This window comes from Nelusetta ayraudi, unplaced genomic scaffold (genome assembly GCF_046127955.1).
Source record: "Nelusetta ayraudi isolate G7.1 ecotype Tasmania unplaced genomic scaffold, CSIRO-AGI_Nayr_v1 ptg000120l, whole genome shotgun sequence".
NCBI classification, from domain to species: Eukaryota; Metazoa; Chordata; class Actinopteri; order Tetraodontiformes; family Monacanthidae; genus Nelusetta; species Nelusetta ayraudi.
Window position 1 is genome coordinate 886,389 of NW_027466170.1, and position 22,719 is coordinate 909,107.

The following is a 22,719-nucleotide window of genomic DNA, read 5'->3' on the forward strand; positions in this document are numbered from 1 at the left end:
TGGTCAGGTCGCAACAGGTTGCTGTAAAACCTGCAAAACATGATGCACCAAAAATGTCATAACAATCTTGCGTGCAGATCGATTCCCTACAGCGTTGTTTTTTTAAACTTCACTTAACCTCTGCGTTTCCCTTTGTGCGTGTTAGAACTGATTCGGAGGCTCGTGTTGCCACACTGGGGGGCTGTGGGTCCTGACCCCTGTGTGCAGTCGGTGGAGGGGGCAACGCTCGGGGACTATCTGATGTCGTGGGTTGTACAGACGCAGGCTTTAGTATTTTGGTCTCGCCAGAAGAGGGGACTGCATTCAGCCCGCTCCTCTCTCTCTCCTCTGGTCTATACACTTGAGGACCCTACGAAGCAAACACAGAAGACAAAGAGTGAAAAGAAAAAGGATCTTATGCCACATTGCATTTCCTTTTTTTTTTTTTTTTTCTTGAAATCCTCTGGGCTTATTTCATGCATCAATATGACGATTGGGAGTACATAAGTAAATCTTAGAAAGTGCTTCTAGGTTAGCTAGTGTGAGGCTTCCTACGAGTGCCAGGGGCAACATTACCTGTGTATGATGAGTAATGCCGTTTCCTTTGCCAAAGCCAGCAGGTAGTGAAGAAATTGCCATTGAATGGAAGCAAACTCACCCTATTATTCCACTGGGGATCAGCAGGAGTGCAACAGCAAACAAGAAGCTGAAGCCCTTCATCAAGTGCAGCGTGGCTGCAAACAGCCAGTTAAAGAGGCTGTACCCCACAAGGTGGGACAGGCTCGACACGCAGGCAATGGTGGCAAACAGGGCACCTGCAGAAACAGCACACCTGCTTCAGGCCGCAGACCTCAGACCTGCAGCAAAACTGACCAGCACTGCTGCAGTGTGTCACCAAAAGAGTTCATCTCCTCAAGTTGCTGCTGCGGGTGACTGGCTGAATTCCAACGCACAGTTTGTTGTGTCAAAGGCTGAATTTGGTGACTGACCTTGTTCTAGCGGTCCAAGCAGCTTGGACATCTTGGAGGTGAGCACAGGTGAGGTGGTCATGTAGAGGAAACACAGAGCGTAACCTGGTGAGACACACACAACACAACATCGTGTCACTACCAAGTGGCCATTACTAGCACATATCAGGACCAAATGACACAGCAGTTGTTTAATGCATTTTGACATTTGTAATTCTGATCTTAAAGATTCATTCTGGCCACAGTCAATCAGTCAATCAGAGTGTTTGATGTCTGGTTGTACAAAGAAATTGCTAACAGAAAAATTTTAATAATCTCTTTAGCAGGAAAATATTTCTTTTGTAAGTGGCTGAAAACAGAGGGCTAAATATGGTGTTTTCTTCAGATACATAGTGATACCCTGGACATCTGGTCCAGTCTTGTTGCTCACCTGTGAACATGAGCCCTGTGGTGTTGGCCATCGAGAAGACCAGCAGCCCCGCCACGTTGGACACCAGGCCCATCAGAGCCACCCAGGATTCCTCCAGGCAGCGCTGCGTGACCTTCAGCGCCAGCAGGCCGATGAGGCTCGTCAAGTTCAAGAGCGCCAGTCCGTAGCCAATCAGAGAGGAGCTCCAGCAAAGCGGCGCGCTCAGCTCGTACAGCACATACAAGGAAAAGCTCCCCGTGTGCACCACCAGCACGATGAGGTAGCTGAGCAGGTACAGCCACAGCCTTGTTCTTGTTCTTCTTCCTGCTGCTGCTGCGGCGCCACCTCCTGACGATAAAAGCTGCCACACGGCCCTGTAGTGGCGCAAGGAGAACAACTTGGCGCCCGGGATGGGCACCATTGTCTCTGGCACAAACAGGTACACGTAGAAAACGGTGGCTAGGTTCATGACCAGGACCATCCAGAAAGGCTTAATGTACCTGATGGCAGACAGACATAGAAGAAGAGTTATGTCTTTCAATGCGTGCCGTATGGGTCATAACTCAAAGTCACTCGAATATACAAGGTCAAACTCTCTTACATTACATACACAGTCAAAACCTCTCACATACACACTACCAGTCAAAAGTCTGGACACACCTGTTTCTTCTTCATCATCGGTACTTACTACAACTGTAGACCTTGTGTGGAAGAGTGAGTTATGGCTCAGTCTGCCTCTCATATTTCCACTTCATATGGCAAACCTGTTTTCTTACCCATCTGCCTGCGCCCACTTCCCTCCGAGCACGCTGGCCAGCATGGCCGAAACGGCCCGGCACGCTTCCAAGATGGCGACCCTGAAGGTGCGCGACCTCTGGTCGCTAACGTCTGCTACGTAAGAGTAGCAGATGGCCATGGCCGCAACAAAGTCCCCCGTCAGTCCGCTCAGTATCCTGGCCAGGAGGAGGTAGAAGACGGGCAGCTTCAGGTAGAGCACCAGCAGGTTGACCACGGCTTGGATGGCCATGCCCAGGTTGGAGATGATCAGGACGGGTCTGCGACCCGCGAGGTCGCTCCAGGAGCCCAGCAGAGGCACCAGGACCATGGCCACAGAATATTGGCCAACGGTGATGTACAGGTTCCAATTGACTGACAAGATTTCCACCTCCTTCAAAAAAGCAAAAAAAAAAACGAAAACAAAAATGTTCATATTCAAACTCAGTAACTTTGAGTGCTCCGAGTTCCTTATTAAATAGACAGTTGGGGATTGAAATAGTCTTAGTTTTAATGTGTGCAAAGTGATCATTTAGCCTGTAGCTGGTGTTCCCAGACATTAACTGTGTGCATAATGATCTGACCGCCCTGTTGGCTAACTTCCTCTAGTCACACGAGATGAGTTTTGCTTCAGGGGCCGCAATTATGTTTAATGTCTTAACATTGCCAGAGGAGCTTTTTTGTTTTTTAATTTTTCTTTAAAAAATAACAGTTTGATAAAGAACACTTTTTCCCCCACCCTTATATATAAACATGTCATTAAAGCATAACGCGAGAGAGAAACGCAAGAGTTTAACATTAAAAGTCTGTAAACTTGACACAACTAAAAATCAAAAATCAAAATGCCGGACCCTTCCCATAAAATCCAAAGTTCCGAGCAATTTGAAACAGTTAACAGATGCCTTAACATCAGAAGCTGTTCTGGTCCACGGTCCACCCATCATCCCACCTTGGCCACCGGGTCAAGGCTCAGGGACTCGTTGCTGCACCCGGAGCTCCTGGAGCCGTTGAAGCCGAGGTCCTCGCCGATGCGGTCCCACACGTACTGAGTGGACAGCGGGACGTTCAGCGCCAGGGAGAACATGACGAGGAACATGACGGGCTCCACGGTGACCGGCCGCCAGGTGAGTTTGATGGGTCGCGGGCAGCAGGTGGAGGCGGTCGGCACCGTCTCCTCCGTGTTGCGGCATTGGTTGGTTCCATAATCGGCTGTGGTGGTGAGCTCATCGCGGCCGACGATCTCCTCCGTGTCCTCCTCGGTCATTTCGCGTAATGAACACAGTTCACAGTCACTCTGATATCACCTTGTTTGATTTCACGGGCCACGTTAAGTTAAAGGAATAATGATGACACAACAAAAGAGCGCAGCACCATCTTCTGGCGAATCTGGCGAAGTGCATTATTTCAAAGTGAATCGGCAATAAAAAAAACAAAAAAAAAAAACCCGTTTGATCACGCGCGCGCGTGCACACGATTATGTCAGTATGTTTACAAATAAGGGAAAGGTTTAAAACTGTTATTTATTTATTTATTTATTTATTTTGAATTGGTTATGATGACACCGTTTACCATCTCACAATAACTTCTTAAAAAGTCTCAATAGAGAAGATTCAAAATAATTTACCAAAATAAAAACGCTCAGCCATACTTTTTTTTTTTTTTTTTTAAATCACATTTTGTTTTTATTGTCGCATTAGTCTGCAATGTGCACATAGTGCAAATGTAATTCAGAAATTCACCAATGAAGCCTTGGAGCATTTGTGTGTGTGTGTGTGTGTGTGTGTGTGTGTGTGTGTGTGTGTGTAGTTACTCGCACAGTGAAACACAGTTACTGCATTGGCGCAGAGGTTTTTCAGTCCATTCGTTGGTCTTGATTGTGTCTGTGACAGCAGGTGGCAGAAGGTTCAACAATCTGGATGCTGATTTGCAGCCAATCATCTGCTGAGTAGCGGCCACACCTGGTTGACATGGCCTGTGATCCGCTCAAGGGGCTGGGGAGCCTCTATTGTCTCGCCTCTGCTCAACATAATGCAGGTATCTATGAAAGCAAACATGATTTTACATTGTTGCTCACACACTTAAGAAAAAACAAACAAAACAAAAAAACCTCATGGTAAATTAGTAGTGTTCAAACTCACCCAACAATGCCACTGGGAACCAGTAGGATGAAGGCAGAAAAGAGGAAGGAGAATCCCTTCATGAAGTGCACTGTGGCTGGGTAGAGAGTGTTGTAGAAGCTACTGCCCGCCAGAAAACACAAGGCCTTCACACAGCCAACAGTGGCAAACAGGGCACCTGTGTGTGTGTGTGTGTGTGTGTGTGTGGTGGTGGTGGTAAGGGGAACAGTGTGAACAGTCTGACAGACAAAACAGTTCATTGCAACGATGAGGCACGACAACTAAATCTGATCACACTGGTTTCCCTTCACTGTCAGTCGAACTTTCCCCTAGCGTTTGTGTTATGCTGAGATAAAATCATTTTCTTTCTTTGAACGTCTCATTCATTTATTTAAACATTTTTGTGATTTATGTGTGCACTCACCTTGTTGCGACGAGTCGGCCAACTTTGACAGCTTGGCTCTGAGCACAGGCGTCGTCGTCATGAAAAAGAGACACAGCGCGTAACCTGAACATGTTACAGTGAAACCACATATCAACTTTTGTCATGACGGCAATATCTTTTCTGTTTGCGCGTGTGTGCATTTCTCTAACCCACATTAATGTCATTTAATGTCACATCTTTAATGTAGCCCTGCAAGGCAAAGCAAAGTGGGCCTGTCAGAGTCCTTACTGCCTGTTGACAAAAGATCAAGTGAAGAACACTTTGAAGGTATGATTGCTTTGTGGTGTGATGTGCTGCAGCCATGGGGAAAAAAAAAAAAACTCCAGTTGGAAGGAAAGATTTCGATTGCGTGTATTGATCTCTAGCTCTGATTAAACTGCTGAGATCAAAATTTAGTTTGCTGCTTTCATGCAACAGCTGGTCAGCAGAAAGCCCCTTGAAAGGTGGGGAGGGGGTTCTATACCTATCCTGTACCAGTGCTTTTTCCCCACCATGCATCACCTGTGAACATCAGCTGAGTGGTGTTGGCCACCGAGAAGACCAGCAGCCCCGCGATGTTGGATAACAGGCCTATGAGAGCCACCCAGGAGTCTGCCAGGCAGCGCTGCATGAGCTTCAGCCCCAGCAGGCTGCTGAGGTACGCCGTGTGGATAGCCGCCGATCCAACACCGATCAGGGTCGGGCCCCAGCACAGCGGTGAGCTCAGCTCGTACAGCACGTACAGAATGGCGCAGCCTTTGTGCACGGCCACCTCGATGAAGAAGCACAGCAGGTAGAGCCACAGCTGGGCTCTGTGACCGCGTCCTCGCTCCTCCCTCGCGTCGCCCCCTGTTGACAGAAGCCGCCACACGGCCTTGTAGTGGCGGGAAGTGAGGAGCTTGGCGCTGGGGTCCGGCCAGACGGTCTCTCTCAAGAACAGGTAGACGTAGAGCGCAGAAGAGACGTTAGTGGCCAGTACTAACCAGTAGGGCTGGATGTACCTGGAGCAGGAGAAGAAGATGGAATCAGCCATTCACATAAAAAGCCTGAATCTGATATCTGAACACATGTTTCTCACCCTTGTGCCTGCATCCACCTCCCTCCGATGACGCCCGCGAGCATGCCCGAAATGCCCATGCACGCCTCCAGGACGGCGACCCTGAAGGTGCGAGTCCTGCTGTCACTGATGTCGGCCATGTATGAGAAGCAGACAGCCAGTGACACGTTGAAGTCGCCCGAAAGTCCGCAGAGGACCCGGCCCACCAGGAAGTACGCCACAGGCAGCTTCAGGTACATGACCAGCAGGTAAACCAGCGACTGGATGGCCAATCCCAGGTTGGACAGGATGAGGACGGGCCTGCGACCGGCCAGGTCACTCCAGGAGCCAAGCAGGGGGACGACAAAGAGACCTACAAAGAAGCCTCCGATATTGATATAGAGGTTCCACTTGGCAGTCAGCGCCTCCACCTCCTGCAACAGCCAGGCAGCAAAGAAAACAGACATACACTATGGACACACACGATGTGGCATATGGTGCTTTCAATACCCATAATTGTTTTTTATTATGCATTGTATTTATGCAATGGTCAATCAAAATGGTTTGCAATGGGATTTGTTCATGCTCATTTGTAATATATTGACTATTGGAAAGTTATTTTTGAATGTTCAACATGAAAATAACTTTTACAGACCCAACTAAAAACAAACAAGTTATTATTATACGGTTTCCTCAAGCAATGCACCTATAATTTCAGCAGACGTGTGCAAGTGCAACTGCCGAAGAAGGCCTGTAAATGTGATCTGCATCTTTGTCAATGAGTCAAAAAACAAAAAAACAAAACAACGACGAGTTGTAACCTTCTGCAGGGGGTCTTGGTGCGAGGAACCGCCGCTGCCGCATCCAGACTCCTTGGTGTGGTTGTAGCTGAGGTCCTCGCTGATGCGCGCCCACAGATACTGTGTGGACAGAGGGTCGTGCAGCGCCACGGAGAACATGGTGAGGACCACCACCGGCTCCACGGACACCAGCGGCAAGCGGCACAGACTCCACGGCCAGGACGCAGCCTCCGGCTGGTGAGAGCGAGCCCAGGCGGCGTTGGATGCCTCAGGCGAGAGCTCATCCCGGCGGACGATCCCCACCGTGTCCGACTCGCTCATGTCGAACCAGTCTTACGGTAAAACAACAAACAAACAAACAAAACACACACCTGTAACTTTGCTTTGCGGTAATGATCAGCTGCTACTCAGTTGTGAGTCGGGAGTTGTCTGTGTATCCATCCAACAAGCCCGTTTAACCAGTTAAACTGGCTTACTTTGCACTAGATGTGTAAATATACTGAGACGGTCGTCTGGCAACAACCTCACCAAGACATTCAGCGTGCCAAGGCAGTTATCCCCGATAGAATTTGTGTCCCTTGGCCGCGGGAGCGCGCGCGCACACTTCTGCGTTTCGGTTCCAACCCTCTGGCTGTTTACAGTTACATCTACATCTTCAGATCCGTCAGCCGTTCCAAACTTTTTTTCTTTTCTTTTCTTTCTGTTTGTTTCTTTTTGTTGGGCCTGTCTGTAATTGAATACAATGACAGTAGACACAAGTCATTAACATTCCCTCAACAACGACTTAGTCCTCTGTTTACATTGGTGTAGTCCTTTAGAAAAGCAGAAAACAGGTTTTTCTCCAATTCATTTATTTAAAATAATAATAATAATAATAATAATAATAATAATAATAATAATCAGGGTATTTAATTGGTCAGGTCATTAATGATACAAATATTAAGACAAAAAGACATTTAAATCACACAGATACCCAGACACAATTAACTTTATTCACCAACCAAGAACAATCAGCACGCCGATCAAACAGCAACAATGTTCAGTTCTAGAGTCCCTTTGTGTGTGTTCAGACTAATTCAGCAGCTTACGTTTGATGGTTTTATTAAAAAAGTAGGTTTTCGGTCAAGGCTTCAATACCACTGTAAAAAAAAAAAAACAAACTTTCAAAACTATCATTCAGAACTTAATAACCTAAAGACAGATTCTGTCGCTATAAAGTGTCATGACCGTTGACTATCTAATGTTCCCTGAATCTGTATCCAGGGCGACACAGATTTGTGGAACTAAAATGCTCTGTGATCTCTGGAAGGAAGAACGCAGGGTAAACACAGTATCCTGATCCAGATACAAGAACCATCCTTCGCTTGGCACCAAACCTCTTGAATTCATTTAATTTCCCCATGGATTGATGACTCTATTAAAAACTACAGCTCACTGACGCTTGCTGAGTAATATGTTAGAGCCACTGACTGAAAAATATAGATGGGAAATGCATGTATATGATAGGTTTTCATAAAAACAATTATTACAATAAAAATCTTGTACCAGATTTTTTTTAAATGTCAGTTACTGATTTTGGCTCTTCATCCTTTGCTCACGTTTGCTTTGGTGAGGCTGGCTTCCCACAGTCAGGTCAGGTGACCCCGCTGCTGTGTTAACCTCATTAAGTCCCTCGCAGAGTCTCAGATCCTTCATTATCGGACTGACGCCCCTGTAACAACTGTTCACCCGACCGCCACCGCCACAAACTGGCCTCCATTCGGGACATTGTGTTGTCTCAGTGGTCCGTCCTCGGGTCTAAACACTCCAGGACCCTGCAAAGACCAACACAAACCTCTTTCTTATCTGTCAGTATGCACTGACGGTGATGAGATGGAACCAAACTCACCCAATTATCCCGGCGGGGATCAGTTGCAATAAGGCACCGAACAGAAAGGGGAAGCCCTTCATGAAGTGCAGCGTTGCTGGGTAGAGGGCATTGTAGAGGGAGGTGCCCACCAGAAAACACAAACTCTCCACGCAAGCAACCGCAGCAAACAAGGCACCTATTGGAATAATGTGAGAGAAAAAAATGAGTTTTTTTTTTGGAGATGTCATTTCCAGAGGAGGTAAGTATTGCTCGAGGTTGTGCGATATTTGCTTAGCATCAAGCGTAGGAGGTTTATGGTGGTTGCAAAGCAAAAACTCCTTGTGTTTAATATGAACGACCAATAGTTGTATTTGCAGAATAAACTGTACTGACCTGCCATCATTGAAATCACTACTCAAAACACATTTCTTCGGTCCTGCTTTTCATTTACTCCACATCCGTGATTTATTCGTTAGTTTATTTCTAAGTATTTCAGCTGTAAATTTTATTCAGATGTGTTTTAACCCTTTTTAACCTTTATAAATTATTCCGCATTTGGAGCAAATAGTTACACTGCACTGCATTGCATCAAGAAATCATGGAGTGGCTTGCCTTGTTGTGATGCGTCGACTAACTTTGACAGCTTCGACCTGATCACGGGTGATGTGGTCATGAAGAGGAAGTTCAGACCATATCCTGGCGACAGACACATAAGCAGAGAGATGGCGTATAAAAATCTCCCTCTTGCAAATAAGTAGAAAATGTGCTGAAAATGCCCATTTTACTTTGCATCTGGTGTTGATTTCTATTTCTGATCACCTGTGAACATGAGCTGGGTGTTGTGGGAGATAGAGACGACCACCAGCCCGGCGATGTTGGACAGAAGGCCTATCAGAGCCACCCAGGAGTCGGCCAGGCAGCGCTGCATGAGCTTCAGCCCCAGCAGGCTGCTGAGGTAGCCCACGTGCAGAGCGGCCGATCCAAAACCGATCAGGGTGGACCCCCAGCACAGCGGCGAGCTCAGCTCGTACAGCACGAACAGGCTCACTGAGCCGCTGTGCACCGTCAGCACCACAAAGAAGCACAGCAGGTAGAGCCACAGCTTGATTCTGTGGAAGTGTCTGCCCTCCTCCCCCGCTGTGGTGCCCCCTGTTGACAGAAGCCGCCACACGGTCTTGTAGTGGCGGAAAGCGGGGAACTTGGCCGTCGGGTCTGACGGGACAGTCTCTCTCAAAAACAGGTAGACGTAGAGAGCAGAGGCCAAGTTAGTGGCCAGGACCAACCAATAGGGCTTGATGTACCTGGAGCAGGAATAATTTGGGAAAAATCAGACGCTTTTAGACCGCTTGAAAAAGTTTTCTCAGTGTAGTTTTCTTACCCTTGTGCTTGCTTCCACTGGCCGCCTATGATGCTGGCGAGCATCCCCGAGACGCCCAGGCAGGCTTCAAGTATCGCAACCCTGAAGGTGAGAGTCCTTGTGTCGCTGATGTCGGCAACGTATGAAAAGCAGCCGGCCAGGACGGCACTGAAGTCCCCCGAGAGCCCACTGAAAATCCTGCCTATCAAGAAGTAGACCACGGGCAGCTCCAGGTACATCACCAGCAGGTAAACTGCAGCTTGGAGGGCCATGCCGACACTGGGGATGATCAGGATGACCCTGCGACCGGCAAAATCACTCCAGGAACCGAGGAGAGGCACCATCAGCATCCCCACGGCGAAGCCCGTCAGGTTGATGTATAGATTCCAATGTGCAGCAAGTGCTTCGACCTCCTGGAAAACAGCAGGAGGAAGAAAAAACAGGTGGATACGTTCAGCTTTTATGGCTGAATTGAGATCTATAAACTAAGCTATTACTGCATTCAGTAGGTCTAAAGACAGAGACTAACTACGGCCTGGGGGCCATATGTTTCCTGTTAAGCTTTTTTAATTCAGCCTGTCAAAATTGAAGGAATTATATTAATAGCAAGTGAGTAAGAAAATAGGTGTATTTCATCATTTCATTAATTTCTTCAGTGTTTTAAAAGTAATTTCAGTAAAGAGCTAAATACCCTGGAGCTTCAAAGACAAATACTTTATTCTAACGCTTTTGTTCATTTTAAATCAACAATAAAGTGCGTTTTCTACGAGGTGGCTCACCACCAAAAACACTCCAATCCGGCCCCTCAGTCAAATTTTAGAACCCATTGTGGCCCACCAGGTTTGCCCACCCCTGGTTTAGATCTATACAAGTTTCTGCACTAATGTTAGAAAAAAGAAAAAAAAAAAAAAAAAAATGTCCTCATGCACTCCACATGCCATGTCATGGCTCTTTGTCCTAGTCAAGTGACCTTGTAAACTCATGAATGTGCATGCTCATCATCTTCCTGTTGCTTAGCTTGCAGTTGTCACTGCACTTCCCCTCTCTAGTGGCGGCGTAGCTCTTGAAATACAAACATACATACATGTGTGTGTGTAGAAAAGAAAAATCATATATATATATATATATATATATATATGATTTTTCTATATATATATATATATATATATATATATATATATATATATATATATATATATATATATATATATATATATATATATATATATATATATATATGTGTGTATATATTTCTATGTGTGTGAGAGAGATTCAGAAAGAAAATTGAGTGATTACCAAGTCAAAACACCAAACCCTGGCCAGGGGTCTTCAGACTCCCAAGTCAGTTGTTGACTCTGGGACAAAGTTACCTCTAGTAACTGTGTTACTGACCTTTTTTTTTTTTTTTTTTTTTTTTTTAAGATTGTTTATTATTTTTAATGTATAAAAAAAAAAGAAAAAAAAAGAAGAAAAAAGAAAAGCCATGCAACCTTCTGCAGAGGATCGGGGGGCAGCGAGCCGTTGCCGCCGCACTCGGACGTCCGGGAGCGGTTGAAGCCGACCTCCTGGCTCATCCTGTCGAACAGATACTGTGTGGACAGCGGCCCCTGGAGGATCAGCGAGAACATGGAGAGGAACATCACCGGCTCCACCGTCACCGGACACCAGGGCTGTCGCCGCCCGGTGCGGGTGGTGGCGGGCTTCTCCTCTGGCCGGTCGCGGTCGTCAGCCGCCGGCGAATCATCCTCCGTCCCGGCGAGCGAGTCCCGGCTGAGGATCCTCGTCGTGTCCGGCTCGTTCATGTCGAACGACGGTAAAACGCACCGACCTTCTTTTTTTTTTTTGTTTGTTTGCCGCTCCTGTTGTGTTTGGAGTGCCAGAGCAGCCGCAGGTTGCCTTGATTTGTGCGCTGTAGTTTCACGTTACCTTCGCGGCGTGTTGAAGAAGCATTGTGCCTAAGGTTGGTGTGTGTTAAAGTTAGCGTGACCTCCCCGGAGCGCCACAGCAACGCTGAGCCGCAAAACAAACGGCGGAAGCGAAACTGGTTCCAAGTCAGAACCATGGTCAGAACTAAGTATTTTGGTGACACCTAGTGGACGCGGAGGTCATTGCTACTTCCGGGTCTAATTTCTGTCGAGATTCAATAATGTAAACTTGTTTATTAAAGGGCACCTATGATGCTTTTCCACTTTTCTGAGCTTTAAAAACTGTTACAATGTTGAACCCTCTCGTCAAACGATCGAAAATCGTCAAATAATGATAAGATAAGATAAGATAAGATAAACCTTTATTCGTCCCACGACGGGGAAATTTAGGTGTTACAACAGCCAGAAGATAGGGCAAACAAGAATAAAGTGAACAGAGCATATAAAAATAACCTAAATAACCTAAAATAGTGCAAAACAGTATAAAGTAAAAAAGTAAATAAACAAGAGCCTGTACAGAGAAAAACAGTGAAAAATATGCGCAGCTGAGTAATTATTGCACGTTATAAATAGATGGAGGGTTATTGCACTTAGTCCGGTTTGGGGAGGTTATTGGTGTTGATTATAGAGTCTGACCACTGCCGGAAGAAAGGACCTGCGGTATCTCTCCGTGAGGCACCGCGGGTGAAGAAGTCTGTCACTGAACGAGCTTTCCAGTGTTGTTAGGGTCCCCTGCAGGGGGTGGGACGTGTTGTCCATCAGAGAAGATAGTTTAGCTATCATCCTCCTGTCAGCCACCACCTCCACAATGAGGTTCATGCGTTTGGACGTGAGCCCTGCAAATTGTTGGGCATGGTTCTAAACCCTCTGTTCGCGGAGATTTTTTCAACACTGGGAAGGCAATGACGTAATTGCGTTCCGGAGCTCCTTTCATCGCCAAACCTAGACACACTCTCGGACTGGTTCTGCCCTCCCCCGCTCTGCCCCGGAAGTGATGTTGCAGTGCGCTGCTCCAAGAAAATGTTTTTTTTTTTTCGGTGTCAGGGAAATAAAAAAAAAATAAAAAAAATACAGAAGCACCAAGGACCACAACCGTCGGAATGGAACGAACAGAGAAAATGTTGGAGGTTTGTTCAGCCCAGGGGCGGATCTAGGATTCTAGGAGATCAGGGGCTTAGCCCTGAGGGTGCAGATGTCAGTTCGTGGCGGGGGGGGGGGGGGCGTGATCGCCGATCATCTGAACGGGCAGGCGGGCAGCCAGACATCCAATGCGTGGCGCACAAAGACAAAAAAATATATGCATCTTCCCTTTACCCGTGCGGCCGGGTCTTTTTTTTTTTTAATGCCCTATTAAAATGTCTTGCAAAAATACAAAACAAAAATACGGTCAGTACACATGGTAAAATATATTTCCGGGGACACGGAAGGCACAAAAAACATCCAGGGACCTTCGGTCCGCCTTGCGGCCGTAACTCAGCCCGCGCTGGGTCCGTACGAAGCTGGGTTAGCCGCTAAACAGCAGCTAAAGGGTGGAGCCTTCACGACGGTGAAAGTGTTTAAATTGTGCCTGCTTCGTAAAGTTTGCCGTTTACTCCTCACTCCCGCACCCGGCAGACTGAGGAAGTGAGGCTCAGCAGCGACGAAGAAGTGTGACCAATCACAGTGGAGTGGGCCGGGCGGGGGCGCACACTGGCAAGGCTGGGGGTGGAGTGAAGTGAAACGGACCGTTTTCGCGGGATGCAGTAAATACGAGGAAACGAGCCGCGAGATACGCAAATCTAAAAAGCTTTCAGCGCGGAAAATCGTGCGTTGCTGCTCTGGAGGGGCCAGACATCAAATACAAAAGCCCGAAAATTAGTATAATAGGTGACCTTTAAATACAAAAATGCGGGGAAGTTCTCAAAATTTCAAAAGTTTTACAGAGTCCTCCAAAATTGCAATAGTGAGAAAACACAATTAAAGCCCCACTTATGGAAAATTCACCTTATTTAAAATACTAGGACTACTACTACGACGACGACGACTAATAATTGTCTGTTTTATGTCAATTTGGCAGCTGTAAGTCCATCCCGTTTTCCCCCTTTATCTACCTTTGTGCTAAGAACACACAATAGCAATAAGCAACAGCGATAAATCTGCCAAGAATGCATTTCTGCTTGCACATGATCTTTTTGAGGTCCCATGTTTTAAAATGGTCAAATGCACACCTAAATTAGACACCCGAAGAAGCTCTTTGACCTCGACCTTTCCTCTCCTGCGTGAGACTCTTTTAGTTTACAACAAGTTTGAGTTTTTGTAACCTTTTGTGGATATAACCTTTCAAGGTGTTTCGTAACATTGTCCAGTGGCCCTTATTTACCTCTCCATTTAACCTCCGAGGTTATCATAAGTTAATCAGATCTGCGTGCAGGAGCTGTCAAGGACTCCGTCGGCAGTTAAAAGCCAACATATGTTTGTCTTGAGCAATAAACAAAGCAATTATGTCAGGGAAACAGAAGGACAAGCTGGTTCACCTGCATTTCAGTGTCGCTCTGAGGCTTTTCCAAGGAACTGTATTGTTTTTCAGATGACGCAAGACAGTTCTTTGGCCCATTAACAACTTTGCTTGCCAGTCTAAGAAAAGCCTCACTCTTCACGTTGCACTCACTACCAGGGAATCTTATGTAATAAAGAGCAACATGGCTCAAGACATGCCATGCATTTGTTTTTGTTTTGTTTTATTGCAATATGCACTAAATTTGTTAGGGTTTAAACATCAAAACAGGAAGTGCCCATTAATTTAAAAAAAACAAACAAAAAAAACAACCCTGTAGTATATAACGTTAATAACAAAACACCCCTTTGATATTCATATTTTTGTCAAAGCAGCCAGTGGAGAACAAAGAGATTCCATCTCGGTGGACTGTTGCATTGGCTCTTTGCCTTATCTGTCTCCTACACACCTTATCCATTCAGGCCCCTCTCTCAGGTTAATTGTTCAACTATTTTTGAAGCCGCACAATGTATATAACCCTGTAAATATACTGTCAGTCTAGTCCATTAGGTTTTCTCTGATTGTGCAGTATCACGGGGAACTTATACATCGCTGCCAACTGTTTAATATCTTTGACGTCCATCACGCATCGTGGAACATGGCTGGTTTTCTCAGAAGTCTGTGGAAGTATAGGAATTACATTATAATAGTCCTGACACCTCTGATACTCCTGCCGCTGCCGCTCATCAGCCCGACGTCGGTGAGAATTATTATTATTTTTTTTTTCACACAGATGTACTGGCCAGTCTGGCCTATGCATGTATCGATCAGCCTCTCGGTCCGTAACCCTGCAATTAAATTAGAACATTTTCCCACAAAAAATTAGACACAAGGCATGATGGAACATGTTTGATTAAAAGTGGAAAGCAAACTTCTCCCTTAACTCGTTTTCACAAGAGCATGTAATATTCAATTTTTACTATTAGAATTTTGACCGGTACCAAATCGATTCTGAATTAAAACACAGGAACCATCGTGTTTGGCCATCATGTGACCATAAATAATCAACATGGGTGTTTAAATCTCACACACACACACACACACACACTCTGCACTCGTCTGGCCTCTGGGGGGGGGGGGGGCTGCTCGTGTTATCGCTTACAGAGTAGGATACTACTGTATTTACTTCTCTGAGGGGTTTCAGTGAAAGCCCAGTAATAATGTAATCATTGTATAATTTATTATTTTTGATTGTTTTATGGGGCAAACCAAACATTGAAATTTTAGTAAAGTTACTTCAAATCGTATGGGAGACAAAAATAAAAAATAATGCTTTGGAGGACATTACATGCATACATATGCTCATGCAGATTCCTTACATCTGCTGTTGTCCTGACAGCACTCCACACGTGTTTTTTTTTGTTGTTCCATCAGACAGGATGAAATTCTTTCCATTTGAAGTGTTGGCACAGTGACAGTCCAGCGTTTCTGCTTTGTGAAGCCACGCTGGCACTGCTGTTCAGTGATGACTTTGTTTGAAGTCTCTTGGACATGGCAGGCCTCTCCTTAGGTTTTGTGTGACTTCAGGATTGGCAGTGGTTGATCAGGCTTTCTTTCCATGTGTCACTGGAGACGAGCGCAGGCTCTTTACGCAGCACTTACAAGGTATTGACGTGCCGAGTAATGAGCAGTGGTGCACTGACACCTGGAGCAGAGTCAGTGTGTGTTTTCCTTCTTCCTGCTAATTGTAGTAGCTTGGCTGGCAGCCCTGTTTGATCCCAATGACAGTGAAGCCTGATACAGTGGTTTAAATTGTAAATTGCAGGAAAAACAAAAGGATACAGGAGAATCACCAAGAGCCACTTTGTTTAATTGTCGTATTATGTAATGACTTTCTGAGTGAACGCTTCGGTCATTACCTGGTTTTCCAAGGAAGCGCTTATCTGCTGTACCCACATGTCAGCTATAACAACTATGACATGTGGGGATTGGCTTAATGACAACTTAAGAGTTGTGAATGACAGTTTTGCCCAATGACTGTGGGCAAACACAGTTGTATAATCAAGTTTCCTCCTATGCCTCAATCATTATATAATGTTTTTTGTGAATTAAATTCATTAATCTTTTCACCATTGCAGGAGGCAAAATGCGGCTACGCCATCATTCTCATGGCGCTCTACTGGTGCACGGAATGCATCCCACTTGCTGTCACTGCCCTGCTGCCCGTCATTCTCTTCCCCATGATGGGCATCCTGGAATCCACAGAGGTGCTCTCACAGTTTTCTTTTATTTCTTTATTTCTTTCTTTATTTGTTTGTTTATTTTTAACTGACTTGGCTGTTTGAAAGCATCTCATTTTCTCTTTTCTTTAAAATCTAAATCCTGTTCCATTTCTTCTAAGGTTTGCACTCAGTACCTGAAAGACTCCAACATGCTATTTATTGGCGGCCTGCTGGTGGCCATCGCCGTTGAACACTGGAACTTGCACAGGAGGATTGCTCTCCAGGTTCTGCTCATCGTTGGTGTGAAGCCATCGCTGTACGCCACCCACCCACCCACCCACCCGTGTTCGCCACAGCGTTGTTGTTGCACTATCACCATAGTTGAGGACAAACTGCGACGTTTTCCCCATCCCACTCAGGCTCATGATCGGGTTCATGGGAACCACGGCCTTCCTGTCCATGTGGATCAGCAACACGGCCTCCACCGCCATGATGCTGCCCATCGCCAACGCCGTGCTCAAGCAGCTGTGCGAGACGGAGGCCAACACAGAGGAGAGGATCCTCGGCCTCAGAGCAGCCAAGGACGGCCAGGACAACCAGGCCTTCGAGATGGGCGACAGTGGCAAGGGGGCCAATGGCAAGGAGGGCCAATCAGATGCCAGGAGCATCGCAATGGGTAATTTGAATTAAAACTGTTCTTTTTTTCTGGTTATATAGATTTTAATGTTCTCATGTATCTCACATCTTCAGATTCAAAAGAGGACACAAAGGAAGTCAAAGACCTCGATGATGTGTCAAGTGAGTGTTTGTTTGGAAATTAGGAATTCTTTTTTATCATCTCTGATGAGTGTGTTGATGGGTGAGAGACACATACCATGGTCAGAACACATTTTGCAAAGCGACTTAACCTGGAAAGCTCGACATGAGAACTCTGTCCCCCTTGTAGGAGCTTTGGATCCGGAGGCCGAGCAGCGGCGACTGCAGAGGGAGGAGAAGTACGAGAAGCTGACGAAAGGCATGAGCCTGAGTGTTTGTTACGCCGCGAGCATCGGAGGGACGGCCACTCTGACCGGGACCACGCCCAACGTCATCCTCAAGGGCCAGATGGACGAGTACGGTTGTGCAGGGAAACACACACACGCACCACACACATTAGAACATCCACGTTCTGTCTCATGCCCGTTTGTGTTTGTTTAGCCTAATTCCTCCTCCCACTGTAAACAGACTCTTTCCAGAAAATGGTGGTGTGATCAACTTTGCCAGCTGGTTTGGCTTCGCCTTCCCCAACATGGTCCTAATGCTGGCCCTGTCCTGGCTCTGGCTGCAGTTCATGTTTCTAGGCTTTAAGTGAGTTCAGAGCTATTCTCTTCTCTTATACTTCAGAAATATCACGTAAAATTATATATATATATATATATATATATATATATATATATATATATTTTTTTTTTTTAAATTATTCAAGCCTGAAAAAGTCCTTTGGATGCGGCCAAAAGAAGGAAGGCGACAGCGAGGCGTACCAGGTCATCAAGGACGAGTACAAGAAGTTGGGCAAGATGAGCTTCGCTGAGGGCAGCGTGCTGTTTGTCTTCATCCTGCTGGTTCTTCTGTGGTTCACCAGGGAACCTGGCTTCATACCAGGCTGGGCCTCAGTGCTCTTCAACAAAGATAAATCGTGAGACCAAAAATTTGTTTGTTTCTTTTTTTTTTTTTTTGCTTTTTATGTCTATTCCCTTTTAATGTATTAAATAAGCAGGAATAAAGAAGAGGACGAAAGTTATGAGGAAAATTGCTGATGAACAGTTAGATAATACTAAAAAACATTGTTATGCATTTGGCAAGTACATTTTAGCAGATTAAATGTGGTGTCGAACCGATGCAAAACAATTTGTAGCATTTACGTAGAGACACAATACTGATGGGATATCAATAAAATGATGGTCATTTAGTGAAAATCTGGATTCTGCATGTTCTCTCATCAGGTACGTGACCGACGGCACCGTGGCCATTTTAATGTCGTCACTCTTCTTCTGCATCCCGTCCAACCTGCCCAGGTGCTGCGGGAGGTGCAGAGACGGTACGTCTGCGTCTCTCCCTCTGATCGCTTTCCCCGTTCAGCACACTCTGCACTTCGCATGCAGGATTTTTGTGATTCAGCAGCAAGACACCGTGCAATAAAAAATCGAAATAAAACAAAAGCAGAAATCAGCACGTTGCGTGTGTCAAGGCGCGCTGGCGGTAACCTGAGCCTCATTTCGCTTTTTCTTTTTCCAGCTGTCGTAAAAATGGAAGTGCTCAATCACCGGCTGCGCTCGGGTTCTCGGTTTGTGTCATGTTGCGGCAGGTCCGTCACATGAAGACAGAGCTGCAGTTTTCTAATCGTTCTATCTTTGACAAAGATACAGTTTACGGCCCTTGGCAGCTCAACTCGCTGATTCAGTGGTTTCAAATAAATGTTATCCGGTCTCCTTCCTGGTCTGTAGTGTGATAGCACCGAGGTCAAGTCTCTGCTCCTTCCACACGTTACTTCTGTAAAATATTTAAAATAAGAAAAAAAACAAGAGTAACTTCAGTTGAGCAGGTTTTAGGTCTGTGTCACTCCTCCAACAAGAGTGTTTAGTACACAGAATAGTGACAACGTGATTTAGCGCTCTTGGCTTGAAAGGCTGGGGGGGGGGGGGGGGGGGTGAATGGGCTTTGAAGTCCGTTTCTCATTCTGGACAGGTGGAAAAATAGACTTTTAAGCGTGACTCCGGTTACAGCAGCACATTTTCATAGTGACCGCGACGGATTCCATACTTTTACGGCGTTTTCTTTATCTTTGTGGAGGTGCACACACAGCAGCATCTTATCTGTGGACAATAAAATCAGAGGCTTTTCTTCAAAGGAAATATATGACTGTATCTGTAACCCTCCTAACAAGGAGCTGCGAATGGATTACAAAAAACAAACAAATATTAATTTTAGTTGTTACTGTTCTGCCTCTACCAGGAGCCTCTGCTGAAGCCCCCGTACCTTTGCTCAACTGGGAGATCGTCCATGAGAAAATGCCATGGAACATCCTGCTGCTTCTGGGGGGAGGCTTTGCGTTGGCCCACGGAAGTGAGGTGAGACCCCCCCCCCCCTCCTCTGACTCAATTATAAACTTTCGGTAAATGTTGAGACACTCACAGCGCTGATTACTTCAAAGAAATCGGGACTTTCCACCTGGCTGGGACAGAGTCTGGTGCCGCTGCAGAGCATCCCTCCGGCTGCCATCGCCATCCTGCTGTGCCTGCTGGTGGCCATGTTCACCGAGTGCTCCAGCAACACGGCCACCACTACGCTCTTCCTGCCCATACTGGCCTCCATGGTGAGAGGGAACGAAGAAAAAAAATCCTTCAGTAGTCAAGCCAATAAAAATCACAGCGTATCAGTGAGACAGCGAGACTTAATTAGCATCATGGCTCACATTACGTGATAACAGGTTGTGTTTTGAGTTACGATGGTTTTGCCAATAGAAAACCTTTGACAGGGAAGGTGAAAATTCCTGTCAAGACCAATCAAAAGAATTTTCTTCATTTTTTTACATTTTCTTAATTTTTTTTTATTATCTGAGAATAGCCACTCTTTGCCATAGTGTTGAGTCAAACTCTTTTGAAAACCAGTTGAACCAGGGTGAAATTAATCAATTAATTTGAATTATTAATTCATCTCATGAAACAACTCATATCTCACCTGGTCTAGCATTACTCTTAACAATAAAAAAAACAACAACAGTGGGCTCAGTATCACGTTGTAACGTGGAACTTACTCTTAACTTAATCACATTTTCACCTGATGATTTTTACATTGTAATCTAAAACTATCACGTTTTTTATAACGTGATACTTTTTTGTTGCTTTCTTGCAGGCCACAGCCATCGGGATACACCCACTGTACGTCATGTTCCCCTGCACCATCGCTGCCTCGCTGGCCTTCATGCTGCCGGTGGCCACCCCGCCCAATGCCATCGCTTTCTCTTACGGCAACCTCAAAGTCATTGACATGGTAAGACCCCTCGGAGAGGAAAGCCCCCGCTAGAAATGAGTGTGTTTGACCTGCACAACAAGCTCTTGACATAGAAAGGCTCCTTCTTGGATAAGCGGCTTATATTAATCCTCGTATCTGATCGTCACTATCAATTTGCACAGAGGCATTATCCCCAATAATGATATTAGTGAGAAGGGCCGAGGAGCAACAGCAATGTATGGTATACAGGGCTGCAGCAAATTGGGCAGTAATATGAGAAGATCAGCCCTGTATCCAGTTTTGAAAGGATGATGATGATGATGATGATGATGATGATGATGATGATGAACGCGACCGACCCCTAGATATTTTTGTTGAAATATTTTTCTCCTTTGTTTCCAGGCCAAAGCTGGATTCATTCTAAACATTGTTGGAGTTTTGACCATCAACATTGGCATTAACACATGGGGCATCGCCATGTTTCAGCTCGACACCTTCCCGAGTTGGGCCAACGCCACTGTAGCCCCTTAAAAGCATGAACTGAGGCAGACAAATGATGTTCATTTTTCTGGATTTTTACCACTGGAAGAACAGAATGCTGGGTAATGTAGTTTTTCCCTCCAGAGATGCCCTGAATTCTTTCAGAGTGCTGAGTGCCCCTTGCTTGCATGACTTTGTGATTGAAAAGTCAGTTTTAGGAGAACGGGACTCATTTGATTTCAACTTTTAACACAGCTGGAAGATGCCAGAGGGACCAACTTGATTTTACCCATAAGCATCAACTTCCTACATTCTGATCTCTCTTCTCAGATCTCCAAACCAAGACGTTTGTGTGTAGCCTTTGCATTCATATGCATCCGTATCCTCATATTTATTAAGAGGTATTAGTGCATGATTCCAAGTGTGGATTCCAGCATGTCACCAGATCTTTTTACTTCTCAATAAACCTGTATTTACCAGTGTTACACTATTGTTATGTAATAAACTATTTTAAATAAATATTTAACCACTGATTATTGTAGCGTTAGTATTTTCTTCCTATTGGAGAAGCAAATGGACTGCTAAATGTCAATGTTTGATGGTTAAAACACAGGTTTTGGCCAAAGAATCTACACACACACACACACACAAAGACACACACATTTGTTCAAAGCATACTGCCAGGGATCCCGACTACAAAATAAGCATACTCAGACGACGGAAACCTGCTATGTACGTCGTTGAGGACGCACAGCTCAGAACGGAGATGCTTCAGGGTTGTCCTTGCTTTTCAGAGGGAGACGTTTAAATACAATGACAGTCTCAAATCTTGTTGCCTTCCGCTGGATTAGGACCACTGGGTCCTCGATTGATTTTAAGAGGGCCATGAAGGCAAAATACAAATCCACTCAAAGGGTCAAAGTGGGAAAATGACACAATAATTGAAGTTTGGGGAAAATCGATTTGAGAGATCAAATTAAAAACGTCTGATTGAACTCCTTGGCCGAGATCCATGTCTAGATATTGACTGGAAACGGGCTCAAAGCAGACACAACATGACAAAAACGTCACTTTAATCCAGTGACCATTCACTAGTGGTCTGCATTACATGGGGTGGAAACGTTTGTGAAACTGTTCCCGACAATGAAGGGAGCCGGTTTGAGGCACAATGGATGACTGCCGTCAAGGTAAGATAAAGTCTTTATACCAGTTTTCGTTGGCTCTTTCCCAAACATACCGTTAGTCAGGTCTGTGCCAAATCAAAACAATCTTAGTACCTAAGAATTGTGCTAGATAGATGTTTGAAGTTAGCACAATGTCAACCGCCAGAGGATACGTAGTTCACATGTGAGGTGAACCTCAACAAGGCTCTAATCCACCCTGACCTTGGGAAACTTGAGCAACATTTACTTTTCTTTTCTTTTCTTTTTTTTAATTACATTGTTTCATTGTGACTATTCTTATTGTGATGTCCTGGCGCCTGATTTTTGGATAACAGCTGCTCATTTTATTGCACAATGTCCCCTAAAGACAAAATTTATGTTGCCTCATCCTGAGCCAAAAGTGGAGGCTGGTGTTCAATCACGCTGCCAAATTGACTGTTGATGTGAAGCATCAAGAGTTTTCGACATTCAAAAATCTAATCATAAATCTAATCTGGAGACATTCATAAATCTTTTTTTTTTTTTTACTAACTTTACCTGACATCCCTGATTTACAATGTGAACTGCTAGATTTGCATGTGGAAAACACAGGAGATTTCATTTCAACGGAATGTTTTCAATATGCATTAAATGACTGACTGCGGCGTCACATGACTGTCCCAGGTGTGCACTCCTCAAACACGATACACTTTGCCATGTATTTTTTATGTTATTTTTATGCGAGTTTAGCTGCAGCTACTGTCGTGACAGTTC

At 45.3% G+C, this 22,719-nt stretch overlaps 4 protein-coding genes across 6 annotated transcripts; 1 reads left to right on the top strand and 3 right to left on the bottom strand.

The window, feature by feature from the left end:
• Positions 1–254: 254 nt before the first annotated feature.
• LOC142903835 (proton-coupled folate transporter-like) lies at positions 255–3,461 on the bottom strand. The gene is made up of 6 exons (XM_076049681.1): positions 3,080–3,461; positions 2,133–2,524; positions 1,378–1,856; positions 969–1,052; positions 638–794; positions 255–349 (listed from the first exon to the last, which is right to left on the bottom strand). The coding sequence occupies exons 1-6, from the start codon at positions 3,392–3,394 to the stop codon at positions 304–306; spliced, it is 1,473 nt and encodes a 490-aa protein (XP_075905796.1). The 5' UTR covers positions 3,395–3,461; the 3' UTR covers positions 255–303.
• Positions 3,462–3,912: 451 nt separating this feature from the next.
• On the bottom strand, positions 3,913–6,897 carry LOC142903836 (proton-coupled folate transporter-like). 2 transcript variants are annotated; one of them, XM_076049682.1, is made up of 6 exons: positions 6,529–6,890; positions 5,750–6,141; positions 5,194–5,672; positions 4,672–4,755; positions 4,269–4,425; positions 3,913–4,168 (listed from the first exon to the last, which is right to left on the bottom strand). In XM_076049682.1, exons 1-6 carry the CDS (start codon positions 6,826–6,828, stop codon positions 4,114–4,116), a joined length of 1,467 nt encoding a protein of 488 aa, XP_075905797.1. In that variant the 5' UTR covers positions 6,829–6,890; the 3' UTR covers positions 3,913–4,113. The 2 variants fall into 2 exon arrangements, with proteins under 2 accessions (XP_075905797.1, XP_075905798.1); XM_076049683.1 differs by lacking the exon at positions 3,913–4,168 and having other exon boundaries at positions 4,270–4,425; positions 4,672–4,709; positions 6,529–6,897.
• A 1,147-nt stretch (positions 6,898–8,044) lies between these two features.
• LOC142903838 (proton-coupled folate transporter-like) lies at positions 8,045–11,515 on the bottom strand. Its single transcript, XM_076049684.1, has 6 exons — positions 11,204–11,515; positions 9,735–10,126; positions 9,176–9,657; positions 8,969–9,052; positions 8,396–8,552; positions 8,045–8,321 (listed from the first exon to the last, which is right to left on the bottom strand). The coding sequence occupies exons 1-6, from the start codon at positions 11,513–11,515 to the stop codon at positions 8,285–8,287; spliced, it is 1,464 nt and encodes a 487-aa protein (XP_075905799.1). The 3' UTR covers positions 8,045–8,284.
• LOC142903834 (solute carrier family 13 member 2-like) lies at positions 11,388–21,334 on the top strand. 2 transcript variants are annotated; one of them, XM_076049680.1, is made up of 13 exons: positions 11,388–11,526; positions 16,250–16,378; positions 16,513–16,649; positions 16,753–17,009; positions 17,084–17,131; positions 17,280–17,445; positions 17,558–17,680; positions 17,799–18,008; positions 18,316–18,410; positions 19,325–19,440; positions 19,524–19,685; positions 20,225–20,362; positions 20,726–21,334. In XM_076049680.1, the coding sequence occupies exons 2-13, from the start codon at positions 16,280–16,282 to the stop codon at positions 20,852–20,854; spliced, it is 1,680 nt and encodes a 559-aa protein (XP_075905795.1). In that variant the 5' UTR covers positions 11,388–11,526; positions 16,250–16,279; the 3' UTR covers positions 20,855–21,334. The 2 variants fall into 2 exon arrangements, with proteins under 2 accessions (XP_075905795.1, XP_075905794.1); XM_076049679.1 differs by lacking the exon at positions 11,388–11,526 and adding an exon at positions 14,504–14,871.
• Positions 21,335–22,719: the final 1,385 nt, after the last annotated feature.